The sequence below is a fragment of the Peromyscus californicus genome, unplaced genomic scaffold, assembly GCF_007827085.1.
Source record: "Peromyscus californicus insignis strain IS unplaced genomic scaffold, ASM782708v3 Scaffold_4__1_contigs__length_199733344, whole genome shotgun sequence".
Taxonomy (NCBI): Eukaryota; Metazoa; Chordata; class Mammalia; order Rodentia; family Cricetidae; genus Peromyscus; species Peromyscus californicus.
The window spans coordinates 184,541,228-184,566,965 of record NW_026294562.1 but is presented as its reverse complement, the minus strand read 5'-3'; the positions used below and the strand labels follow the sequence as shown (position 1 = coordinate 184,566,965).

The 25,738-nt window shown below is 37.6% G+C and overlaps 1 protein-coding gene across 1 annotated transcript; it reads left to right on the top strand.

Moving 5' to 3' along the window:
• Positions 1-518: 518 nt before the first annotated feature.
• Positions 519-8,503, top strand: LOC128124177 (killer cell immunoglobulin-like receptor 3DL1). The gene is made up of 7 exons (XM_052760370.1): positions 519-588; positions 2,402-2,686; positions 3,835-4,140; positions 6,104-6,397; positions 7,636-7,755; positions 8,208-8,254; positions 8,357-8,503. The coding sequence occupies exons 1-7, from the start codon at positions 519-521 to the stop codon at positions 8,501-8,503; spliced, it is 1,269 nt and encodes a 422-aa protein (XP_052616330.1).
• Positions 8,504-25,738: the final 17,235 nt, after the last annotated feature.

The following is a 25,738-nucleotide window of genomic DNA, read 5'->3' as shown; positions in this document are numbered from 1 at the left end:
GTTACTTTGTTAAAAATACTACTGTGAGTTATTTATTATGGGCTCCATAGGTCTTCCTTTCCTCTGTGCTCACTACCAGAACCTCACCATTGTTCTCTGTTAATGTTTGACTTCTCTGATTCATGTTTAAGTTCTGACACAAACACACCTGTGTATTGAAGAGAAGCACCTCCTCTGCCACATGCAGAAGTTCTTTGGTTGGAAATAGACCTTTACTGTTTAGTCTAACCTGAGAATGAAGTGGGGCAAATCAGTAGCAATCCTGTACCAGATGACCTTGGTGTCAATTTCTGCTAATTGGCTGGCTTTCATCCTTTGTTTTGAGATCAAATGTTGTTGCTACTTGGGCTTCTGGTTCAGTAAGATCACTGACTACTCTCTACAATCAGGGACAGTTTCTCACTGGGTCCATAATCGCCTCTGCCAGGGCAGTGTTGCAAGATGCCTTCATTGTCTGAAGTCCATATTGTCTTCACTGTAGTGTTTTGCTATTGTCTCTTTCCTTGGGAACATCCACCATGTCAATACAGAACATGGACGAAGATGCATGGGCTGTTAATCATGAGTCCAAATCCTTTTCATCACCAGGTGATCCAAGTAGCAGAACAATACTATATTTTCAATTTTTCTCATGCCAGGAGCTTTGAAAAGGTGGAAAAACTATATATGTGTGTTGCTAGAGTTTTCCTGCCTGGCCCACAGTCAGGACAAATCTCTCTCACCCGCCAGTCCCAAGCCGCTCAAACCCGATCAAATAAACACAGAGACTTATATTGGTTTCAAACTGTATGGCTGTGGCAGGCTTCTTGCTAACTGTTCTTACAGCTTAAATTAATCCATCTCCATTAATCTATACCTTGCCACATGGCTCGTGGCTTACCAGCATCTTCACATGCTGTCTCTCATCGTGGCGGCTGGCAGTGTCTCTCTGACTCAGCCTTCCACTTCCCAGCTTTATTCTCCTCCTTGTCCCGCCTACTCTTCCTGCCTAGCCAATGGCCAATCAGTGTTTTAATTATTGACTAATCAGCAACACATTTGACATACAGAACATCCCACAGCACTTCCCCCCTTTTTTTTTTTTAAAAAAAGGAAGGTTTTAACCTTAACAAAGTAAAATTACATATCTCCAAAGTCAGCTTGGTATATTTGGGAATTTGGGCGTAGCTTCTCTTACTACTTCCTGCTGGAGGGGGGCGCTGTATCTTCCCAATGAGAAGACAAAACAGGAAGACTTTAAAGACAGACACACAGGAAGTAGGTCCTTTCGGAGAGCTCTCTTGGCTGGAGAGGATCCCTGAATCAGGAAGGGTGAGGCTCTTAGCTCTGACCTCTTGGCTGTCTTCTCTGAATTGGCTCTGTGTTTCTTATTTTATAAGACCGTTGGTTACATCTACATATGTGCCTCTAATTTATCACTCTTAGTGTAGAAAAATGATCCAGTATAACCTCTGTGAATGAAACTCTGTACAAGAGTACCTTAAGGACACTGTACTCATCCCTCCTATTTTTGTGTATTTCCTCAAATCTGTGGTCCTATGGACTGGCTCATCCTCATCCCTTAGGTCTGGAAAAATCACAATGTAATTCTAATCTGAGTATTGTGACATTTCTAGATTAGTGATGGTAAATCAAGGGCATTCCTTTTCTGTCATATTAGTGACCATGATTCCTATCTGTCATCTCACAAATGAATCTTTTCCTCTAATCGTCTGATATAATTTCTTTTGAGATTACATTTTTCTATGACCAAATCTACTTTGTTATTTAATGCTTAAGCAAAAACTTAGGTAACATATCTTAGCATAGAAAGATATACCATATGAAATGTTTTAGTTGGGGGAGCACTCATTACAGGAAAATTATCCTATTGTATTGGATACTTTCTTTGGAAAGAAGTGACACATGAAAGTCTGCTCACCCCATAAAGGAAACCTATGACAGAGCAAACAATAATTGCACCATATTCCAAATATGTGAATCTGTGAATTTACCAAGAGTACTAATAGTAGTATGGATAACAGGGTTATTTTCCGAAGTAAGAGATGACTCAAAGTTTTACTTAAAGCACACCTCACTATGTGTAATTATCATGAAAACCAAAACCCTGTAGATCTCTGCACCACTTGAATACAACTCAGCAGGTCTTAGATATTAACAAGGAGAGCTCAGCTGGCCCAGTAGCTTACTCTTTCTATAGAGATGGGAAGGGCCACTGGTGAATGTTGCAAGTTTCTTCTTTCCAGTACATACAATATTTGTTTACCACCTGAACATCTCAGCCTCTCATATTGAAACAGGGATGTTTCAATTCAGAAAAAAAAGCCATGAAAATTTGAGGCTCAGCTCTTGAGGATGAATGGGTATCACTACATTTTTTACTCTGTCCATCTTTCTGCAGGAAGTCATGACAAGCCTTCACTGTCTGCCTTACCAAGCCATGTTGTTGCTCGTGGACAAAATGTGACTCTTATCTGTGACACTCATAATGAGTCTTTTACATTCAAGCTGTACAAAGAATATGGGGTTGCTGTACCTCAGTTACATGAAGAAATATTCCAAAAGAACTATGTCTTGGGTCCTGTGACTCCAGAATATTCTGGAACCTACAGATGCTATTGTAACAATCATCAATACACTAATGAACTGTCATCACACAGTGACCCTCTGAAGATCATAATTTCAGGTGAGAGTCTATATTTTGGGTGTCACTTCATTCACCCCAAACCTCCCAACCTTAGAATTTCCAAGGAATATTAGGCAGAGTCTCATCATTATAAAAAATATTTAACACAGGGAATTGGATACTGCTATGGCCATAACATAAACCCAAGGACATGCACTTTCTTGTCCCTAATACTTTCTGAGTGTTAAACAAATCAAGGAAAATTGGGGTTGAAGATGGAATTCAGGGACTAGCAAGTTGATATCAGGATGAGAGAATGTCCTGAATCATCCTGACCCTGTAGAACAAAAAGAATATTTTTAACAAAATAAGAAAAAATGCAGTTGTAAGCAAAACAAATCAGTATGAGGGACACAATTTATTGCTAACTCTGACAGTGGAGGAGGGTCCAAGTGCCAAGGATTGCATGAGACCTCTAGAAGCTGAAAGGCAAAAATAATGGATACTTCCCTAGTGATTTCAGCAATAACATATTCCTGCATATAACTGATTTATGCTATTTGGGCTTGTTTCATAATTCTGATCTTCACAACACTTGTGTTCTTTTTAAGAATCATGTTTTTATAATTTGTTATGGTAGTTACTGGAAAATAATAGAGGAATTCAAGTCAAGGGCAAATAAAGAACTTGGCAGGAAAGTGTAGAGGTCAATAAAGTCAGGAAGGTAATATTTTGGGAGGAAATAATGCTCATGATGTCAGATTTGGAATGCCTTACAGAAGTTTGATCTGTAGAGAAGGCCAGAAGAGATTCCCTGATACCAACCTTCACTATTAACTCTCTTATCTTGCCAATGATTATACTTAGTCCAAAGTAACATCAGAAGGATGCATTAAGGAACCTGGCAGGAAGCTTGCCATGTTTTGTGCCTTCCCAGAACTTAGAAAGGGACAATAGTGACTAGGGTAGACAAGTTCAGCAGACACACTCTCACAACAAGCCAAGGAAAAATGTTGTGCTGCTACAAGAGTCACAAAAGTGGGAAATGTTCAGAGAATGATGGAGGAGTCTGTGTACAAAGTTAAAATAAACAGAGACAAGGACACTGGGACACTGACAGGAAGAACAGCTGAAGGAAGGAAAACCATAGGTTTTCTGGGATTCATAGATGGGAGTCACGTTCATACTCACAATCTCTTTATTTCTAGGAATCTATAAGAAGCCTTTCTTTTTGGCCCTACCAACTCTCCTGGTAAATTCAGGAGAGAAGGTGAACCTGGAGTGTCATTCAGAGATTATGTTTGAAACCTTCATTTTGACTCTACACAAAAATAAGATAACCAAGGACTCTTTCCAGCTTTCTGCAGAATCTCATCTTGGGGGATCCCATGCCAACTTCTCAATAGGTCCTGTGACACCTGACCATGCTGGGACTTACACATGCTATGGTTCTTACAATCACACACCATATGAGTGGTCTGAATCCAGTGACCCTGTTGACATAAAGATCACAGGTAAGAGAGTGTTACCTGCTCATCATCCTTTTTGTGATGTAGAGCAGTTATTCTATATACTGCAAGTCCTGGGATGTCATGAGGCATATGAGGAATGTCAAACTTAGAGAAGGCAGCCTTGGTGAGTTTTTTACTGACATGGAAAATGAAAACAGAGATACAAAAACAGACTACTGATTACAATGGAAGGCACAGCTACAGGGAACTCAAAGGAGTTATAACTAGGAGTAAGGAGAAAGAGGCAACTTGGTGAGCTTGATATGAATAAAAGACATTGAAGTCCTTTTCCTATTGTTCAAAGGCCTTGAAAGTTCAGGATGTTGATTGCCTTCTATCTACACAGGACATCTGCCAGAATACATAGACATATTATAAGTCTGACCTGAGTTCATGTGAAGGGTGGGGCTGGTTCTTCATGAGTCCTGAAGTCTTGGTACAGATGGTACCCTTATAATTTCTGTCTAGACTGTCATGATTTCTTTCTTGTGATTGATCCATTATTCATCCCAGAATAGCATTACCTTGGGTAACTGAGTAGATCACCAATCACTGTCTGTTCTCCATATCACCAAACTGTTGTCAGTTCATGTGCTAAATTATTCAGACATTCGAGGATGGCTGAAGGAAAAAATCCTACAGGGTGCCCACTGGGATAAGCAGACACAAGTAAAGCAGAGACATGGAAATATATGCACACAGTAACTCAGACAGGGTCTGAGAGGAAGATTCAAAGATGGAAAGGGCTGAGGAAATAATAAGCATGGCATGCGTGGGAGGAGAAAACCTGTAAAAGGCTTAAGCTTGAATGGAAGACTTGAAAGTAGAGGTGGAGAAATAATGGCAAATGCTGTATGTTTCCAAGCAAAACTAGGGAGGCAGATGGTAGATCACACTTGAACAGTACACATACTAAGAGATACAAGAGAAGGAAGATCATCATGGCCCCTGATCAAGGGAAACAAACACATGCATAGAACATCCTGTGCTTTGAAAAGAGAGACTAATTAATATGGATGTGCGAAAAGAGACAAGATAGAATATGAAAAACTTAGAATGAAGTCAGATTCCGGATTTTCAATATACATAGGATAAAGGAGTTATAGGTCATGAAACTAGGAACTAACCATGAGGGAGTAGGATATTTACAAGGAGGGATGGGGAAACAGGTGGAATACATATGCCATGGAAGAGGAAATAGGGAAAGGACCAGCAAAGGTGGTACAAGTGAGGGAACCAGGAAGAACTAACTGTATGAGGAAGTCTTAATGAACTCTATTACATTGCATTCTAATTAAAACAAAATATAATCTGTGCCTCTAATTAAAAGAATTGATTGACAAAACATTTGGAAAAACTGAAAGGACAAAACAGAACAGAATGGAATCAGTGGAAGTTCATGGACAAGAGAGAATAACAGCATAAATATGATCAACATTACATATATAAATATATATGGGACATCACTTAAAGAAAAAGAGGCCAGGAAACTTTTAATTATATTTTAATTTCAAGTTTTTATTGAAAACAAATACACTATATACATTATATATACACATTAAATACACTATATACATTATATATGCACATTATATATACAAGAAAATTCCATAAGGCATTCAATAGCATTCAATATAAAGTTAACATACATTAATGAAAACAAACTTAACACAGATGGTATGAACCAATGCATAAAGAGGCAGACACTGGCAAAAAGCAAAAAAATGGGGTACAATGTATGGTTGCAGGATTGAATTCAGAACCTCGATAAAACAATATAGGAGGTTAAGAGGGAGAGGGGAAAATCATGAAGTAGAAAAAAGGAGATATAAAGGCGGGACAGAGACAGACAGACAGGGAGAGACAGAGAGAGATCACAGAACTGTAAGGGGGAGGGAACACTGAGGAGGGAACGAACCCTGGGAAGGAGCTGCCCCTCTAACTGTCTCTGCCTCTTTTCTTCCAGGTTTATACAAGAAACCTTCTCTGTCAGTCCTGATGGGCCCTGTGGTGATGTCAGGAGAGAACATGACCTTGTCATGCATTTCTGACCATGAGTTTGACATGTTCCATCTGTCCAGGGAAGGAGTGCCTCAGGGACATGGGTTGCCTGTAGTTAAGGGCCACAATGAGACATTTCAGGCCAATTTCCATCTTGGCTATGTGATCCAGGCAGGGACCTATAGATGTTATGGCTCTTTCAGTAACTCCTCCCATGTGTGGTCATCCCCAAGTGACCCATTGTACATTCCTGTCACAAGTATGAAAGCCATATAAATATAACTAATGAAATACTAAAGCCATATCTGAGAATCATTATACTGATGATAGAAAGAAAGTTCTTAGGCAGCTACAGAAAAGGGTTGCTGGGAGTTATTTTATTATATATATATATATATATATATATATATATATATATATATATATATATATACACATAAATATGTATATATATATAAAAACAATGGACTCAGTAAGATACACACACACACACACATGTGTGTGTGTGTGTGTTTCTATACACGTGTAACAATATTAATCAAAGAAAAATAGGCTTTCAACTTAAAGGGGTGTGTGGAAAATCTTGGAGGAAGTTTACCTGGGAGGGGATGGAGAGATGAAAGGGAGAGGGAAAGCGAGATAATTGTATATCATTTAAGAACTTTTTTTAAAAAGACATGGAATTTGAGAATGGCTCTCAGATTACAAAATAATAGACAAGGAGCCTCCCAAACAATCCTTTTGCTGCTTGGCCAGTCGCACTGGGATGTGTATGTACCCAGGGAGAATAAGAAAAAGTCAGGACAGACTCATTAGAGATAAGATTGCAATCAGTTTGGGCAGATCAGAGATGGTGCAGTCCTCCAGATCTCTTCCTCACATACATTTCCTATTGTCTCATCACAACTTGAAATCCAAGGAGAAAATCCACAAAGAAAACTACATAATAGAATCCTGTATCTCTAAAGGGTCAGCACTAAGAGATGGAGTGGGTGCTGGTTACTGTCCAAATTTGAAGGACTTTCCGTAAGGGGAAGGCAGACAGCCTCTTGATGAACTCTCTCCCTCTCTTGTCCCCTTCTCTAATAAACTCAGCAAGAAACTGCACTTCATGCACAGAACCACACTCCAAAACTAGTGAGTAAATGATACATCTTCTCCATTGTGGAAACTTAGGGACCAAAAACTCTAGGGTTCCTGTTTTGGCTCAGCTCCACTTATGAAGTTGTGGTATCTGTATTAATCAGTATCTATTACAAATATAAACTACCCTGATGAGAGTTGAAAAATGAATTAATGTATGGTGGTAATGATAAGTCATTAGGAGTCAGTTTAATACTCTTTCCATTAAGCAGAACATTACTGGTGGGTTCTCCATCAAGACTATTGTCCTAAAGCAGCATTGTATCAATTATCCATCAATCAATAAATATTACGCAATTTGTCAAAATGGGGACACTAAGATTTGCCTCTTATCAGGTTCATGTCTTCTTCCAGATAATCACAGGAACATGCATATTCTGATTGGCCTGTCAGTGACCATGATCCTTGTCTTCCTCATCATCCTGCTTTACTCTTGTTACTTGGCCAAAAAGAGCAAGTCTCAAGAACAAACCAGTGAGCATCAACTGAGTAGTGTGAGGAACCAAGTCCGGAGAAATACAGGTGTGTTTTCTTCATTTACAAATGATACTTAGGCAAAGACAGGGAAACTGAGGCAGGGATTTCTAGAGAGAAATAGAGTCCTTGCTCTTCCCCTCAGCTCTCAGACCACTGACTAATTCTTCAATGAATCTTCTGCATCTTCACATCCAAAGCTAATATTGAAGAGAAGGTTTTACAAAAGAGAGTAAGGGGGAGAGAGAATACACTAAAGAAAGAATTATTAGGGTACACCATGTGTGGGATGTGACTGTGAATATAGAGCAGCAGAAAATCTGATTCAAATTTGCCACAGGTGAGCAAACTTGGTTTTTTCCATACATCTCACTAGCACTTTGGATTTAAAATGAGAGTGCAGAAGTCCTTTATTATGTGTGTTTGATTACTTCTGTCCTCTAACAATGCAGCCATCATGGACCAAGACTCTGACATGAGAACAACACAGAACAGACAGGTGGGTCCTCCTGAGTCTGCTCTCTTCCATACAATCTAATATTCCTTCATTCTCTGCAAGAGTGTGTGCACACCACCTCACTTAACATTTACCTCTTCCTAGGATCCTGAAAGACAAGAAGTGCAGGAGGTGGCATACTTAGAATTTGATCAGATGACCTTCAAACAAAAATTGACCACTCCCGATTCCCAGATTCCCAAGGAATTTTTCACAGATCCCAGTGTGTACATGGAAGTCAGGAAATGTTAAGCTAAGATGAAAGATCTTTTTCACCCCATGAGTTCTCAAAGAAAGCTCCGAGGAAGTCCTCTGTGGAGACCACAGTCCTTTCTCCATTAAAGACCAATAGATGCAGTGAAACAACAGCTGGAATGTGAAGACAGAGGTCTATAATTTTTTGACCATCTTTTATTATTCTCATATGGTTCTCAAAGTGACTTTCCTTTACTTATGAAGGTATGGTTCTCACTACCTCCTCCAAAGTAATCAAACTCTTTTGGTTAGTCTGTAGGTATGTATTTCATTTCACTCTGGCAGACCACTACAACCTTACTACCTGTAAGTTCTTGACCTACTTGAAGCTATAACCATGTTAAGTATCTTACAACTGCAGATCAACAGGAGGCTCACTCTGTATCACTAATATGTAATAATGTTATACAACATAATGGTTTTCAAGATAAATTTGATTATGTATATAATCTATGTTGATCATAATTCACACCCAATTACCCTATATTGACTTTCTACCATTCCTGCTGATATCATTCACGAAGCCCACTCTTAACATTGGGTTTTATATTTTGCTGTACTGTGTTCCCTAAATGTTGTAAGTCAAAGTCTTCTCTCACCAGAAGAATCTTCACATTTCTTTAATATTTCATTGTAGACTTCCCCAATATTGAAACATTTTCTAAGATGTGGTTGAAATAAGCACCTCCTACTCTCATCTTTCAATTACCTTCCTATTGAAAAGTTAGTTTCTCTGAATTGAAATATTGCCTTTTGGAAGAGAAATCATTAAGACACCAAAAGTAAACTAAACTTCAAAAGACCCGGGAAGATGCTGAGACATACATAATTCACAGGGGTCCTCCCTAATTTTGTATAAGTAATAACAATAGCAGATGAGAGAGACTCTCCAGTTAACCAAGCTGCACAACATGCGGGGAGCTCCAGGGATTCAGGTTTCCTATAGCATCATCCATGTTGGCATTGGCTTTTGGGGGTGCATCAAATTTTGTGTCACTCATGCTCCTGTAATTATTTCCTCATAAAATAGGATGGCTAATGCTATATTGATGGCTAACATTATATTGATGGCTAACTATATGTTGAAAGTTTGAAATTTCTGTAATTAAAAGAACTAACTATAAAAATTGAATTTGCAAATGTTAAAGTGTGCTTAGTGTTTATTTTTAATTGCCTGGTATGTTATAAATATAACAATTCTTTTTTCTGTTTCTGCAAATAAAAGGTTTCTTTGTACCAGATGATATTTTGTTTGTACATAGACAGAATGTTTACTTTAGGTACTTGGCCTGTAAAATCGCCTGACTGAGGTATCTGGGTGCTGCATTCGGGAATCCCAAGTCCCAGATATGTACATGGTACCACTATATGAATAAGAATCCCTTCTTTGTTAAAATTTATTAATGGTGTTGTCTCCTGAGTTTGTTATTGTTGGATGGGTGTTTTGTTCCTTGGCTTCTTTTTTCTCTCAGATCTTCTGACCTAGGTGGCCAGTGGTTCTGGTGACTAGAAAGTCTTCAGATCCAGTAGGGTTCCTCCCCTGGGTATTGTGTAGCCTATGAGACATCTGTGAGTTTTGGGTGCAAAAGTTGCTCTGAGGTTCTAAGAACCTATGGGGCTCTGGGGCTCAGGATACCTGCTTAGTCTCTGGGATTCCTAATATATTGTGGCCTCCAGTAAAGTAGAAGTTTTCTGCCAAGTTGTGGGCTGAGATATGGAGCTTGGGGAAGAGGGAGCAGTTGGAGACTGTTGGGCCAGGTTTCTGGAGTCCAAGCTGGCAGTGGGTAGTTTCTTTCCTTGGGTCCTAAGAACCAGACTGGCTTTGGATAAACAGAAGTCTTCTGCTAAAGTTGTGGGTTGGAATATGGAGCCTAGGGGAATGGGTACTGATGGGAGCTGTTGGATGGGCTTTAAGGAGTGCTAGTGGGCAGTGAGCAGTGTTTTACCTTGGGTACCTAGAACCAGCCTGGCCTCTCGTAAAGCAGAAGTCTTCTACTGAATTTATAGGCTGGAAAATGGAACCCAGGAGAGAAGCTGCAGTCTGGGGCTTTTGGGCATGATGTAAGGTGTGTAAGAAGGCAATGTAATAACCCAATTATCTTGGGTTATTAGAAACAGCCTGACCTCCAGTAAAACATCAAGTGTTTTGGCAAACTCAGGAATCAACATGTAGACTTATGATCATCCAAAAACCAGATGCCAAAATGGCAGTATAAGGACACAATCAACAGCAGAAAGGGCAACATGGTACCACTGGAGCCCAGCTATCTTATAATAGCAAGACCTAAACATTCCAAGCCAGGGGAAGAATAAGAAAATTACCTCAAAACCAACTTTATGAAGATGATAGCAGTCCCTAAAGAGGAAATAAAAAAATCCCTTAAGGAAATTGAGGAAAAGACAAATAAAAATTGGATGAAATAAATAAATCTCATAAATAATGCCAAGAAATTTAACAGAAAAAAAACAGATGAATAAAACCATTCAAGACATGAAAATGGAAATGGAATCAAAAGAGAAAACACAAAAGCAGGGAAATCTGGAAATAGAAAATCTGGGTAAGTGAACAGGAACTACACATGTAAGTATCACAAGCAGAATATAAGAGATGGAAGAGAGAATCTCAGGCATAGAGGAAATAATAGAGGAAATAGATTAATCAGTCAAAGAAAATGTTAAATCTAAAACATTCTGAACACAAAACATCCAGGAAATCTGGGGTACTATGAAAGTGCCAAACCTAAGAATCATAGGGATAGAAGAAGGAGAAGAATCCCAGCTCAAAGCCTCAGAAAACTTATTCAAGAAAATCATAGAAGAACATTTTCCCAACCTAAAAAAGAACATGCCTGTAAAGGTACAAGAAGCTTACAGAACATCAAATAGATTAGACCAGAAAGAAAATTACCCACACCATATAATAATCAAAACACTAAAAATACAGAACAAATAAATAATATTAAAAGGTTCAAAGAAAAAAGTCAAGTAACATATAAAGGCAGACCTATTAGAATCATAGCCAACTTCTTAATGGAAACTATAAAAGCCAGAAGGTCTGGAAAAGATAGATTTGTGAACACTAAGAGGCCACAGATGTCAGCCCAGACTACAATATCCAGCAAAGCTTTCAATCATCACCAGATGGGAAAAAACAAGATATTTTATTGCAAAGTTAAATGTAAACTCTATCCACAAATCTAGCCCTACAGACAATACTAGCAAGAAAACTCAAACCCAGGAAAGTTAGACTGTATTCATGAAAATAAAGACAATAAATAATATCACACCAGCAAAACCCAAAGAAGAAACACACAAATACACAACACACACACACACACACACAAACACACACACACACACACACACACACACTACCTACAATAGCAAGAACATAATAACAGGAATTAACAACCAGTAGTCATTAATATTTCCCAGTATCTATGGACTCAACTCGACAATAAAAACACACAGACTAACAGGATGGATATGGAAACACAAAGCATCCTTCTGCTGCATACAAGAAACACACCTCAACAAAAAAACACAGATATCACCTCAGAGTAAAGAGTTGAAAAAAGGTTTTCCAAGTAAATAAAACTAATAAGTAAAATGGTGTGGCTATTCTAATATGAAACAAAATAGACCCAAAATTAATCAAAAGAGATGGAGAGAAGGACATTTTAAACTTATTAAAGGAAAAATCCACCAAGAAGACATTGCAAATCTTAATATTTATGCCCCCAAAACAAGGGCACATGCCTTTGTAAAAGAAATAAAATTAAAGCTTGAATCTCACATTGAACCTCGAGCATTAATTACAGGAGACTTCAATACACCACTCTTATCAATGGACGTGTCATCCAGACAAACACCAAAAAGAGACATAATGACAATAATGTATTTTATGAACCTAATGGATTCAACAAATATCTACAGAACATTTCACCCAAATCCAAAAGAATATATATTCTTCTAAACCCATCTTCTCCAAAATTGACTTTATACTAGGTTACAAAGCATGTCTGAACAGATACAAGAAAATTTAAATACACCCCCACATCCTATCAGACTGTCATGCGTTAAAGCTAGACTTCAACAATAACAAAAAGAACAGAAAGCCTAAAAACTCATGGAAACTGAACAGCTCTCTACTGAACCACAAGAAAGAAATGAAGAAAGAAATTAAAGACTCCCTAGAATAAATGGAAATAAATACACAACATGCCCAAACTTACGGGACACAATGAGAGTGGTGCTAAGAGGAAAGTTCTAAGTGTCTTCATAAGAAGTTAGAGAGATCTCACACTATCAACAAAGCAGCATACCAGAAAGCTCTAGAAAAATAAGAGTCAAACACACACAACCCCACATCTGACAGAGCTAATTTCCAAAACATTTTAAAAAAACTCAAAAAACTAGGCATCAAAAAAATCAAACAATCCAATTTAAAAAAGGGTACAGATCAAAACAGAGAATTCTCAACAAAGGAATCTCAGATGGCTGAGAAGCACATAAAGAAATTTTCAACACCCTTAGCCATTAGGAAATGAAAATCAAAATGACTTTGAGATTCCATCTCACACCTATCAGAATGACTAAGATCTAAAACACAAATGACAGCTCATGATGCAGAGGATGTGGAGCAAGCTCCATTGCAGGTGGAAATACATACATGTGCAGCCACTTTTGTGGTTTGCTTTCTCAGAAAATTGGGAATTCACCTACCTCAAGACCCACCTATACCATCCCTGTGCATATACCCAAAGATCTCTCTAACATAGCCAAAGAGCACTTGCTCAAATATGTTCATAGAATCTTTCTTCATAAAAGCCAGAAATTGGAAACAACCTAGATGTCCACCAAATGAAGAATGGATAAAGAAAATGTGGTACAATTACACAATGGATTATTACTCAACTGTTAAAAATAATGGCATCATGAAACTTGCCAGCAAATAGATGGAACTGGAAAAGATCATCCTGAGTGAGGTAACCCATACCCAGAAGGACAAACATGGTATGTACTCACTCATAAGTGGATGTTATTCATAAAATAAGGGATAACCATTCTATAATCTACAGACCCAAAGAAGCTAAGTAACAAGGAGGGATCAAGTAAATAGATACAACTATGAATGGAAAATAGAATGTACATCACAAGTGGATGGGGTGAGGAATCTGGAAGGGGGTGTGGGCACGGGAAAAGCAGGGATATAGTAGGGAACGAATGGAGGGAGAGAGTACTTGGAGAGACAACTGGATTCAGGGCCATCTCTGGAATGAGCTATAAAATTAATGCAAAGGAAACTCCCAGGTATCTTTAGGGTGACCCTAACTAAGACTCCTAGCAATGGAGGGTTTGGAGCTTGAACCAGCCATCTCCTGTAACCAAGCATGACTTCCTATGGAGCAACTGGAATGCCCACCCAGCTACATAACCTCTGACCTACAATTTTCCTGGCCTACAAGGTGTGCTGGAGTTAAGTTGACACAGAAATTAAGTGAGCAGACAACCCATGTCTGATCCAGCTTGTGACCCATTTATGGTGAGAGAGAGCCCAAACCCTGACACTGCCTGGAAGACCAGGATGCCTGACAGCCTGGGGACTTAGTATAAACTAAACATGACTGGTGAAAAAAGAATTCAATGAAATGATTCCTAATGGCATTCTGCTATACTCGGAGACTGGTGCCTCGCCCGACTGTCATCAGAGAGACTCACTCAGCAACTAAGGGAAACAGATGCCAAGACCCACAGCAAAACATGAGGCAGATCTGAGGGCATCCTGTGGTAAAAGAGGAGGGATTGTGGGAGGCTGAGGGATAAAGGACAACAAAAAGAATCCCACAAATTCAACTAACCTGGGCTCAGAGAGGCTCACAGATCCTGAACCAACAGCCAGAGTTCTTGCATGATATTGACGCAGGCTCTCTGCCTATATGTTACAGTTCTGTAGCTTGATCTTCTTGTGGGACTCCTAATAGTGGGAGCAGGGGCTCTATCCAAATCTGCTACCTGCTTTTGGGACTCTTTCTCCCTACTGGGTTGCTAGTCCAGCCTTAATAGGAATAAGGTGCCAGACAATCTTACTGCAGCTTGGTGTGCCACATGGCTGTTTGATATTTGGGAAACCTGCCATTTTGTGAAGAAAAAGGAGGAGAAGATGAGGGTCAGAGGGGAGGTTGGGGAAGGGACAAGGAGAAAAGGAGGCAGGGAGCCGACACTATGATTGGACTGGAAAAATAATTACTTCATTTAAAAATATAAATACAAAAAAGGGAATAAGTATCCCCAAATGATAAAATTGTCTAATAGGAGGCAAGGGCGAAGAGAAGGTATAGAAAGAGAGAGACTCTCAATTTTGTCCTCTACTTTGTCCAGTAAGTCCATGGTTTTTAACACAACCAAAACTACTGTTACCCATGCTGGTAAAACTCTGACTCCCTTGTTGTGACTGACCCCAAATATTGTGGGAGTGATTACACATTTTTAGATTAAGATGTTGTATCTTTGGTTTGAGAATAAACTGGTAATATTAAATTAAGAAGATTTCACTTATTAGAAAAAAAGAGTTGTTTTCAGGACAGGAACGATAGCCCTGTAGTTAAACACACTGGCTGCTCTTCCAGAGGACCTGGGTTCAATTTCAAATACCCATGTGGCCACTTACAACCACCTGTAATTCCAACTCCAGAGGATCAAGTGCTATCTTCTGGCCTCTACAGGCACCAGATGCCCACATGGTACACAGATATTCCTGCAGGTGAATCATCCATTCACAAAAAATAATAATTAAAAAATAATTTGGTTAACATCTAAAAAAGGAAATAATTCATTCCAACAATATCAAACAGAACTTTATATAATTTAGCCTTTATATGTTTATATGTATAAGACTCATGTATGTGTATATACAGGTAAATAGGAAAGAATGAAATTGGATACGTGAATAAGAGATAGGTAAATGATTTATTAATTAGGGTTTCTATTGCTGCAATGAAACACCATAACAAATAAAAACAAGTTGAGGAGAAAAGGGCTTATGTAGCTTATACTTCAATATTGCTGTTCATCATCAAAGGAAGTCAGCTCAGGCACTAAAACAGAGAAGAACCTGGAGGCAGAAGTTAATGTAGAGGTCATCTATGGGTGCTGATAACTAGCTTGCTCCTAATTATTTGTTCAACCTGCTTTCTTATAAGACACAATGACCACCAACTCATGCATGGCACCACCCACAATGGGCTGGGCCAGCCCCCATCAATAAGTAATTTAGACAATGCCTTACAGCTGGAGCTCATGAAGGCATTTTTTTCAGTTAAGGTTCCCCCATTTCAGATAACTCTAGTTTCTATGTCAAGTTAACATAAGACTAGCCAGTACAAATGATAACAGATATTGGATGTAAGCTAGGTAGATAGGTAATACATAAATAGATGAAAAATAAATGACATATAAATGATTGATAGATAGATAGATAGATAGATAGATAGATAGATAGATAGATAGATGATATATAGTCTTATAAATATAGATGTAGATACATAGGTAGGTAAACAGATGAGAGGTTTATGATATATATAGATGATTACATTATATATTGGTTGATGATAAAATACAGATAGATGATAGATAGATAGATAGATAGATAGATAGATAGATAGATAGATATGATAAGAGAGAGAGAGAGAGAGAGAGAGAGAGAGAGAGAGAGAGAGAGAGAGAGACGGATTGATAGATTGATAGATTGACAGATATGGATGATGGAATAACAAAGAAATCAAACAGGCAAATTGAACATTATGCTGAATATTGTGAGTTCCATACTTAGTTTTATCACAAACACTCATCTAATGCCCTTGGGAGACATGGTGTCATACATAAGCTGTTATTTAGTTGACCTGAGTTCTAGTTTGACAGACACCTTCACTTTTAATTTGGTAAAGTACTGCAGCAATGTTAAAGGTGCCATTGAGATCTATGATTATCTGGTGACTTTACTTTGCTGCTGGATACCCAGAGCTGCTGACCTGCTCTGCATGTCTCGGGGTTTCTAAGGATGCAAGCCCTCCTGCTACATTTGCCTGTCTGAATTCGGTAAGATGATACTGAATTAAACTGGAAGTTTACAATGCAGTTAAGTGACTGTAGGGGAAATTGGCGCCAAAAGAACACCATCTGCATATTCATTTTGCATGATTCCTCTTTAATCTTTTTTCAGACACACCATATTTGGTCAAACGGTTTCTATCAAAAATGTCTTTAAGAAATAGAGATTAATTCCAGGCACTGTATTGCACACAAGTTTGAGTTCATGCATCAGCCTGGGCTACACAGATAAATCATGTCTTTAAAAAAGCCTGGGGATTTGGCTCATTGGTAGAGTGCTCAGATCGCTTATACAAGACCTACAGTTGATTATCCTGCCCTGCACATCATACACACTGAAAATGATAGCTTGAAAAACTACTGAGAGTAGGGCTAGTGAAATGGCTCAGAAGTTAAGAGTGCTTGTGATGTAGAAGAGGACCTGGGTTCAGTTCCTGTCACCCATGTATGGTGGCTCACAACCAACTATTACTCCAGTTCCAGGGGATCTAATGCATTATGTGAACATACAAATGTACATGTACATGGATATAATTAAAATTTATATTTTTAAATTTTAAAATGATATTGTTAAAATTTTTCTGAAAATAAAAACCTGATCTGAGGAGGAGAAAATGATGTAGTAAAGATCAGTAATAACTCCTTGGTGTATACCTAAAGGTATCTAAAACTGAAAGCTGATAATACTTGCACACACACCGATTGCCACAGTGTTCATAGTATTCAAGACAGGGAACCAGGCTAGATTCCTGGCAACAGATGGGTGGGTAAAGAAATGTGGTACACATATCTCAAATGGATTTTTATGCAATCATAAATAATAATGAAGTTATGCCATTTGAAGGATAGTGGATAGCACTGGGGGTCATCAAGTTAAGTAAAATAAGTTAGGAAAAGAAAGATAAATATGATGTTTACTTTCATATGCATAATCTAGATTTAAATGTGATTGTGTGTGTGTGTGTGTGTGTGTGTGTGTGTGTGTAACATGAAATGTATGTTTACTTTCTCATGGCGAATTCAGACAATCTGTCTTTCTGAGTTTGCGTTATAAAAGCAGAAGAAATGGGAGAATTTGGGGGATAGGAACTGAGTTCTGAGATGAGAAAGAGGAGCAGAGAAGATAGTAGAGGAGGAGGTATGAGCAAGGGACAGTAGGTATGTATGAAAATATCGTGGCACCATTATTTTGTACACTAAAAATACCTTAATGTCAAAAAAGAAACACTCAGATGTATACAACACACACAACAGAAAGACAGAAATTGTCAAAATCTTACTGTGTTAAACAGATCTTAAAATAAGTAGCAATATTTTTCTTCTAAAAAAAAGCAGTACTTTGTGGAACAAAAACAGTATAAATGCTCAGACTGGTGAAGCTCTGAACAAAACCAGACCCATAACACCATGATTCTGTAAGTAATTCTAATAAACACAGTAGTTCAGTAAAATAGACCTAAAAGGATCATTTATTTGACCTGTCATTGGTACCATATCTGGGATCAACAGATGAATGCACATATCTCCTGAAAAGGAGTCACACAACTTATGTACACACTACCAATATTATATATGTTTTCCATTTACTGTGATAAAACCCCATGACCAAAAGCTCATTGAGGTAAGAGCTTATTTGGATGACATATCTTACATATTCCTGGTCACAATTTCCCGAGGGAAGCAAAGGCAGGAATCTGAAGGCAGGAGCAGAAGCAGATGAAATGAAGATTCACCACATTCTGGATTGTTCCTCATGCCTCGCTCAGCCTACTTTCTTGCACAATTTAGGATGACCTGCTGAGGAGTGGCACCACCCACAGTGGTCTAGGCATTCCTACATCAACCATGAATTAAGACAATGGCCAACAGACTTGCCTAGGGGTAATCATGTGGAAGAGTTTTCTCAGTTGAGTGTACCACTTCCCAAATGGCTATAGCTTGTTTCAAACTGAAAAACCAAAAAACAAAGCAAAACAAAGCACAAGTAGGACACTATGCCATATGTTTTCATGCTGTGACTGTGAGATGCATCTTTGTGTGTGTGTGTGTGTGTGTGTGTGTGTGTGTGTGTGTGTGTGTGTCTACCTGTCTGCCTGCCTGTCTGTCTGTTATTTGATAAAGGGACTCACTAAGTATCCTCCAACTTCAGCTTCAACGTCCCAAGCGTTAAGGATACAGGAACTGTGAGAATCCTGAAGATGGAATTTTATTTGAAGTCTCTTTAATCCAAGTGGCCTTCCATGAAAGCAGCAGAGAGGTGTTTTCAAAGGTCATGGGACTTAAAATTTGTATGCACTATAAATCAAATGCAAGAATATGGAAGCAACAGGAAATCATTGTTTAGCAAAATAAGTCAGATTCAGAAAGGTAAATACTGTATATTTTTATATGTGTAAACTATATTTAAAAGTAATATTTTAGATTTTTATTAACTTTTTAAGTTAGTATACTATGTATTGTGTTTCATTATGACATCTGTACACATATGTGTCAATCTGTATATGACTGTGAAAGAGAGTAAGGGATGATATGTGTGTTTTTGTATGTGTGTGTGTGTGTGTGTGTGTGTGTGTGTGTGTGTGTGTGTGTGTGTAAGAGAGAGAGAAAACTAGAAAAAAGTCATTGGAAGGAAAGTAGAAATCTTCTTAATATAAGAATTTTTAATTGGAAAGAAATTTTATATATGTATACATTGTATTTTGGTCATATTCAATGTTCTCTCATTTTCCTAACCTCTCAGAGGAACAGTAATCTTGAAACATCTACATAAACCTCTTCCAGGACTCAGAAAACAACACAAAAGAGGACACAGAATGTAAGATCCAGAGTACGGGGAAGAGTGTAGTGAAAGTCTGGTTTCTAAACATGACATGACTATTATGCAAATAAACTCACAACAGCTGTGATTACCTAGTAGATCAATAAACATGAATATGCAACTGTATCCATGGTGTGCTGAAGACTAACAGTCCTTTTTCACATGTATTCTCATGATTGGTTGGTATAGTTATATAAAGTGGTAAGACTTGGGTCTAAATATTTTAGGCAATTATAAATGGTAGTGTTATCTTAATTTTTCTGCTATTGTTATATATATTTTAAAAGTCAACTTGCCATAATCCAGAATCACTTCAAAATAGAGTCTGACAGAGAATTGGTCTAAATCATAAAGAGTTGGTCTATGAGCAAGTCTGGGGAAATTTTACCTGTTTAGTTTAATTGGTGTGAGAAGACCTGCCCACTATTTAAAAAATAAGAGAATTCCCTAAGTGGGATATCCTGAACTGTTTAAAAGTGAAGAAAACAAGCTGAGCATAAGCATGAATTCATTAGTCTCTGTTTTTTAACTGTGGATGCAATATGACCAGTTGTCTGTCTCTAGGGAATATCTCTGTGGCTTACTCACAATGATGGAACTGTGAGTCAAATAAACATTGTCTCAATTAAAAATAAAAGTAAAAGTGGTTAAATAAAATTGTGATGTGCATGTATATTCCCAGAATTTGGCAGGCTGAAGGGGAAGAAACTTGAGTTTAAGGCCAGTCTGTGCTTAATAAACTGGATGTAAACTGAACTACATAATAAATCCCACCAGAAAAAAATTAAAAAGAAATTTAAGGTGAAAAAGAATCAGAAATTTGAGCACTGAAAGACAAACTTTGAGGAAAACCTTCCTATATGTCAGAAATATAAACAGAAGGATTCTTCTGTCTCTCCTAAGACTCCAGCCATGATCAATTGAGAACTAAATATTTCAGGAAGGAACTGTTCTTTTGCCTTTAGATTAAAAGATATAGAAATATGTGGTCAGGATATCAGAACTCACCATCCTGTGCATTCTACTCTATCACAAATATCTCTTGTTTTGAACACACAGACAGGAAGTTAAGTGGACTGAGGCCATACTAACATCATGGCCACACAGGACACCACACTCCTGCCTCTCAGTGAGTCATGAAATGAAAGTAAGTTATCAAGTAAGACAGGGCTCACACAAAAGCTAGACCTTCTATTAACATAAAGACTAGCTAATTGTAGTAGCATCCAAAGATAGTAAAATCTCCTTAGGGTTCTGCTGAGGTGGCTGTACCTGGGTCTTGAGCTGTGGGATTAGGTTGTCTCTATTCAACCTATGACATACCGTCTGGGTTTCATAATGACCACTGGGATTCTTGAAGGGGGGTACTGAGAGAAAAAAACATAAGGGTGGTTCTCAAGACTATGCTTATTTTGGAAATAAATACTTATGGATATACAGACCAATATGAGAACTAGACCTAGATTTAAAAAAAGGATACACAGACAAAAATAAATGACCTATAGAAGAAAGATAATAGATAAATAAATAGTTGAAAGATTGTTTGATAAATAAATACATAAATGAATGAATGTCAGGTTTGTTGATATACTGAAGATAATATATAAACATGATCAATTGATAAAGGGCTATATAGGTAGGTAGAGAGAGACCATAGATGGATAGTGTTTTAATCCATAAGCTATCTCCATAATATCCAAGTAATTACTTTTAAAACTCATCATTGTGGACACATTGAGCCATTTATGGTCAAGAAGCATTACCAGGAAGCTATTGATGATGTTTCAGCATTTCTAAAGGTAAAGGATGGAAACTGTGTTTAGCTTCTTCATGACCACCATGGCACAGTAACCTTAAGTGTGCAACAGTGGCACATGTATCTTATTGGCAGATCACAACTGTCTAACTTGACTTAAGTTCTGCTTAAACACAGGGGAATATGGCCTGATTCTGGAAATCTACCCAACTATCTGGAGCTAGTGAGGCATTTAATCTTGGAAAAATCTACAACTTCCACTTTCCAAAATTAGTTAATTCCTAATTGCATTCCAAATATCTGAATATTTTTCTTTATACCTACAGATAAATCTAGCTCCAAGTCAAAAAAAAACCTTTGATTAGTCTCAAAAAACATCATTATAAAAGTAGAAATAAATGCAATTATAGAGAACACATGATTGTATGCTGTACACCTCCAGAAGATCCATCTACAACAGATTTCTTGCAAGTAAGACTGAGCGAACATCATGTAAGAAGGAGTGGAAGGATTGTGAGAACCAGAGGAAAAGGAAGAAATGAAGTTTGCTATGAGATTCCATTTCCTAGGAATGTGTTCAACACTAAAATTATATACACATAAGTAACATCACACAAAGTAATCAGATTATGTTTTAGATTTAGGAATATGTGTGTGCATGTGTGTGTGTGTGTGTGTGTGTGTGTGTGTGTGTGTGTGTGTGCAGCAGATACATAGAGATAATTAAAGATAAAGATATATTTGAGAAAATAAAATAGCTATACAGGAAAGATTGAGAGCAGTAAAAGCAAGAGAAATGATAGAATTATAATTTATTTGGGAAAAATTGTCAACAAATTTTTAAGTTTAAAAATGTAGAGTAATCTATAAAAAGCATAACAATGTAATAAAATATAGAAGATAATGAATACTACATATACATAGTACATTCCCAGAGTTAGTGTAGTTAGTTATCCCTGTTTCAAAATCCCATTTCCTTGCAATGTCTTTCAGGGTCTTGTCCTCTGATAGATTCTTCTAGAAATACATCACTAGAATATTGATGTTTCTCATCTAGGTTCACTGTTGTGTATTTAATATGTCCTATGGAACTGAAGAATAAGTGCTATGGGATGCCTTTCGGTATGCTATGAATATGTGCATCTCCCATTGGATAATAAATAAAGCTCTTTTGGCCACTGGCAAGAAAGCTTACAGTCAGGTGGGAAATCCAAGCAGAGACACGAAGAGAAGAAGGGAAGAATCGCGGGAGGCGGGGAGAGACAACAGCCTGTTGCCCAAGAACAGGAAGATGCCAGCAGACCACTAATGCCATGGCCTTGTGGCAACATGTAGATTAATAGGAATGGGTTAATTTAAGATTAAAGAGTTAGCTAGCCAGAAGCCTGACCCATAGGCCATATAGTTTGTAAATAATACAAGTTTCTGTGTGTTTACTTGGGACCAAGAGGCTGCAGGACATGGGTGGGAGAGATGTGTCCCAACTGTGGGGCTGGGCAGGACTGGAGAAACTTTCAGCTACATTTGTCACCCAACATGGTAGCAAGAATTTCTACCTAAAACCTGAGAAAGCTTTCTAAAAAAGATTCTAAAACAGAGCTAAAAGCAGCTTCCTAGTTGTATCTCTCAGGTAAGCGATGATACAGAGATGCTGCAGCTTGTAGGCTTGAGCTACAGTATGGTGGGTTCTCCATGTGTGGGATTGACCTACAGCATGGCAAATTCCTACTACAGTACAGAGAAGTGTCTCCAAGCCATGCAGTGCACTACATAGTGGTTTTAGCTTTTGCTATTACAGAAAAATGAAAGGTTCCTGGGCTATATGCTGTTGGATTGAGGCATAGACCCACTGCTTCCCAGAGTCAGCAGTGAGCATGGCTCCCCCAGAGCTGGCAGTAAACATACCTCTCCTATGTTGAGAAGCTGAGATGGGTGGAGCCAGCAGCCAGGGCTCCCGCTTCAGTCCTAGCCACACTCCAGTTTAAACCAATGGTCAAAAATTATTACAGATTTACAATAAGACAGATTCAGATGGAATAAAACTCTAAAGAGTTTACAGTATGTGTAGAAATGTATGTAGACTTGGAAGAGTGAGGAAAAAGAATATAGACAGTTATATAAAGAAATAGTTTTTAAAAATAAAATCTTTAAAGAAACAATCAGAATAAAATAAAGTTAAGCCACATAAAGATGGAAATTACACAAGGAATCTGGATAGTACATATTATTATATTGTTTTAGGAATTTTAAACTAGAGAGAGACATTTGATTGTAAAGGCTACTCAGTTAAACCCATATGTATATTTTAAAGATAACTTGACTTCAAAATTCATGTCTAAGAATACATTGCTTTGGAAAAGAGGTTATGCTTTTGTTTCCACAGAAGATGAGAACCTATGAATTACTTCCAGGTTAAAATGGTTTTATTAACCAAGACCCCTTGAAAGGTTGATATAGCCTCACAGACTACTACAGCCAAGATTTAACTATAATTTTTAAGCATTTCAGGATCCCCATAAGATTGCCAGCTCCCCCAACCAGCAGGAAGTAGTATGAGAAGCTATGCCTAAATTTCCAAAACATTATTTATAAATGTTTATTTTTTATTTAAAGGGGGTTGATTTTAATGCAATCTCTTTCTAAAGAAAAAAAAGGATATAGATATGATAGAATGAAAGTGTAGATTATTGAATCTGCTTTTAAAGAGCAAACACTTATTTGAAATGTTTTACATTGCTATGGATTGGGGTTTATTGATACAAATTTAAAGTTAATTTTGTTATACTATAGATATATTTTACTCTTGTTTAAGGTGTTATGTTTATGTAACTCATTTAAAATTGTAATATACAATTTAAAATACAGAATAATTAGACATTTATGATAATAAAACTTACAATCATGTTAGTTAAGTTTTCTAGATATATAAAGATATATTATCAATTAGGTAGATAATAGTCAAGCACTTCAAATACTGACAGAATATGGCATTGAAAATGTTTTAAAAACAGACTTTTCTGGACAGTGAGACACGTCTACTACTGGAAGCACCAATTACCTCAAAGAGGATGATGGGCACCAAAGAAACTAATTATGTATGGAGTTTGCTTTCTTTGTGGCAAAAGTTAGCCACTGGGCAAAAAAGTTCTCTTGCATTGACTGCTTGACCGGATGCTATATAAACTGGACATGCAGGACAAATAGGAAGGTGACCACTGAACTTTGCAAGTTAAGATTCCTGCTTTCAACCTTTTCCAGAATAGGCACCATAGTCATTAAAATTTCTTGTTTCACTGGAAGATATGCCAGAGGCTCTAGGACTATAGGATGAAAACAGATGCCCCAATGTTACAGAGGAACTTTGGATGATTGTCCAGGCAGCCAGATGTCTCTGTCATTTCTAGAATTTTGGAAGTTGCTGACAATGCACTTCCTGTTTTCTTAGGTAATATATCCTTCTGGGGTCTTTGATGGAGTTGAAGATTAGAAAGTTATAATTATAGTTTTCCTTAGTCATGTTAAAAGATAAATTAGATATGAAACTTTAGACTCACAAAAATAGAATAGATGATAGAATATTTTAATTTTGCCAAATACAAATAGACTAGATATGGTAACTGTAATTCTTGCTTGGTAACTGTTTTGTTATATGTAATTTTACTATGTTAAAGTTAAAAACTTCCTTTTTGATTAGACAGAAAAGGAGAAGCTGCATGAGGTCTTTCTGTATGCTGTGAATATGTGTAGCTCCCATTGGATAATAAATAAAGCTGTTTTGGTCTACGGCAAGAAAGCTTGCAGTCAAGTAGGAAATCCAAGCAGAGATACAGAGAGAAGAAGGGTAGAGTAGGGGGAGATACCAGACTGCTGCCCAAGGAACAATAAGATGCCAGGAGACCAGCAATGCTACTGCCATGTGGCAACATGTAGATTAATAGAAATGGGTTCATTTAAGATGAAAGAGTTAACTAACCAGAAGAATGACCAATAGGCCATACAGTTTGTAAATAATGTAAATCTCTGTGTGTTTACTTGGGACCAAGCAGCTGCAGGACACAGGTGGGAGAGATTTGTCCTGACCACAGGGCCAGGCAGTACTGGAGAATCTTCCAGCTACAAATAAGTCCTACAGAGTCAGGAACCAACCTTGTAAAACAATAATGCCTGAAAATGCAAAAACAACACATCAAATTGTTCATATTAAACAGTCTAAGGTATTTCTATGTCAACCATTCAACATTAAAGTGAAAAAACATAACACAATAAACATGCATCTGAGGATCTGGGGTAAATTATGGCTAGAAGAATCACTCAGAGGTCAAAAATATCTTCTGCACTTGCAGAGGACCCAATGTTAGTTTCTAATGTCTACACAAGAGACTCACAACTATCTGCGACTACAGCTCCAGGGCATTCAAACAATGGCCACTTCTGACCTTAAAATGTACTAGCATTAACATGCACATACTCAAACAGACATGTATATATTCACACATAATTTAAAAATGAAAAATTTTTAAAGAAAGTGAATGCTAGGTCTTAAAACAAA

Excerpts from the sequence above, each read along its gene's own strand:
- LOC128124177 (XM_052760370.1), top strand. The coding sequence starts at position 519 with ATGTCAATACAGAACATGGACGAAGATGCATGGGCTGTTAATCATGAG. Across the intron at positions 4,141-6,103 it reads TGTTGACATAAAGATCACAG|GTTTATACAAGAAACCTTCT; the intron begins GTAAGAGAGTGT and ends CTTTTCTTCCAG. Across the intron at positions 6,398-7,635 it reads ATTGTACATTCCTGTCACAA|ATAATCACAGGAACATGCAT; the intron begins GTATGAAAGCCA and ends GTCTTCTTCCAG.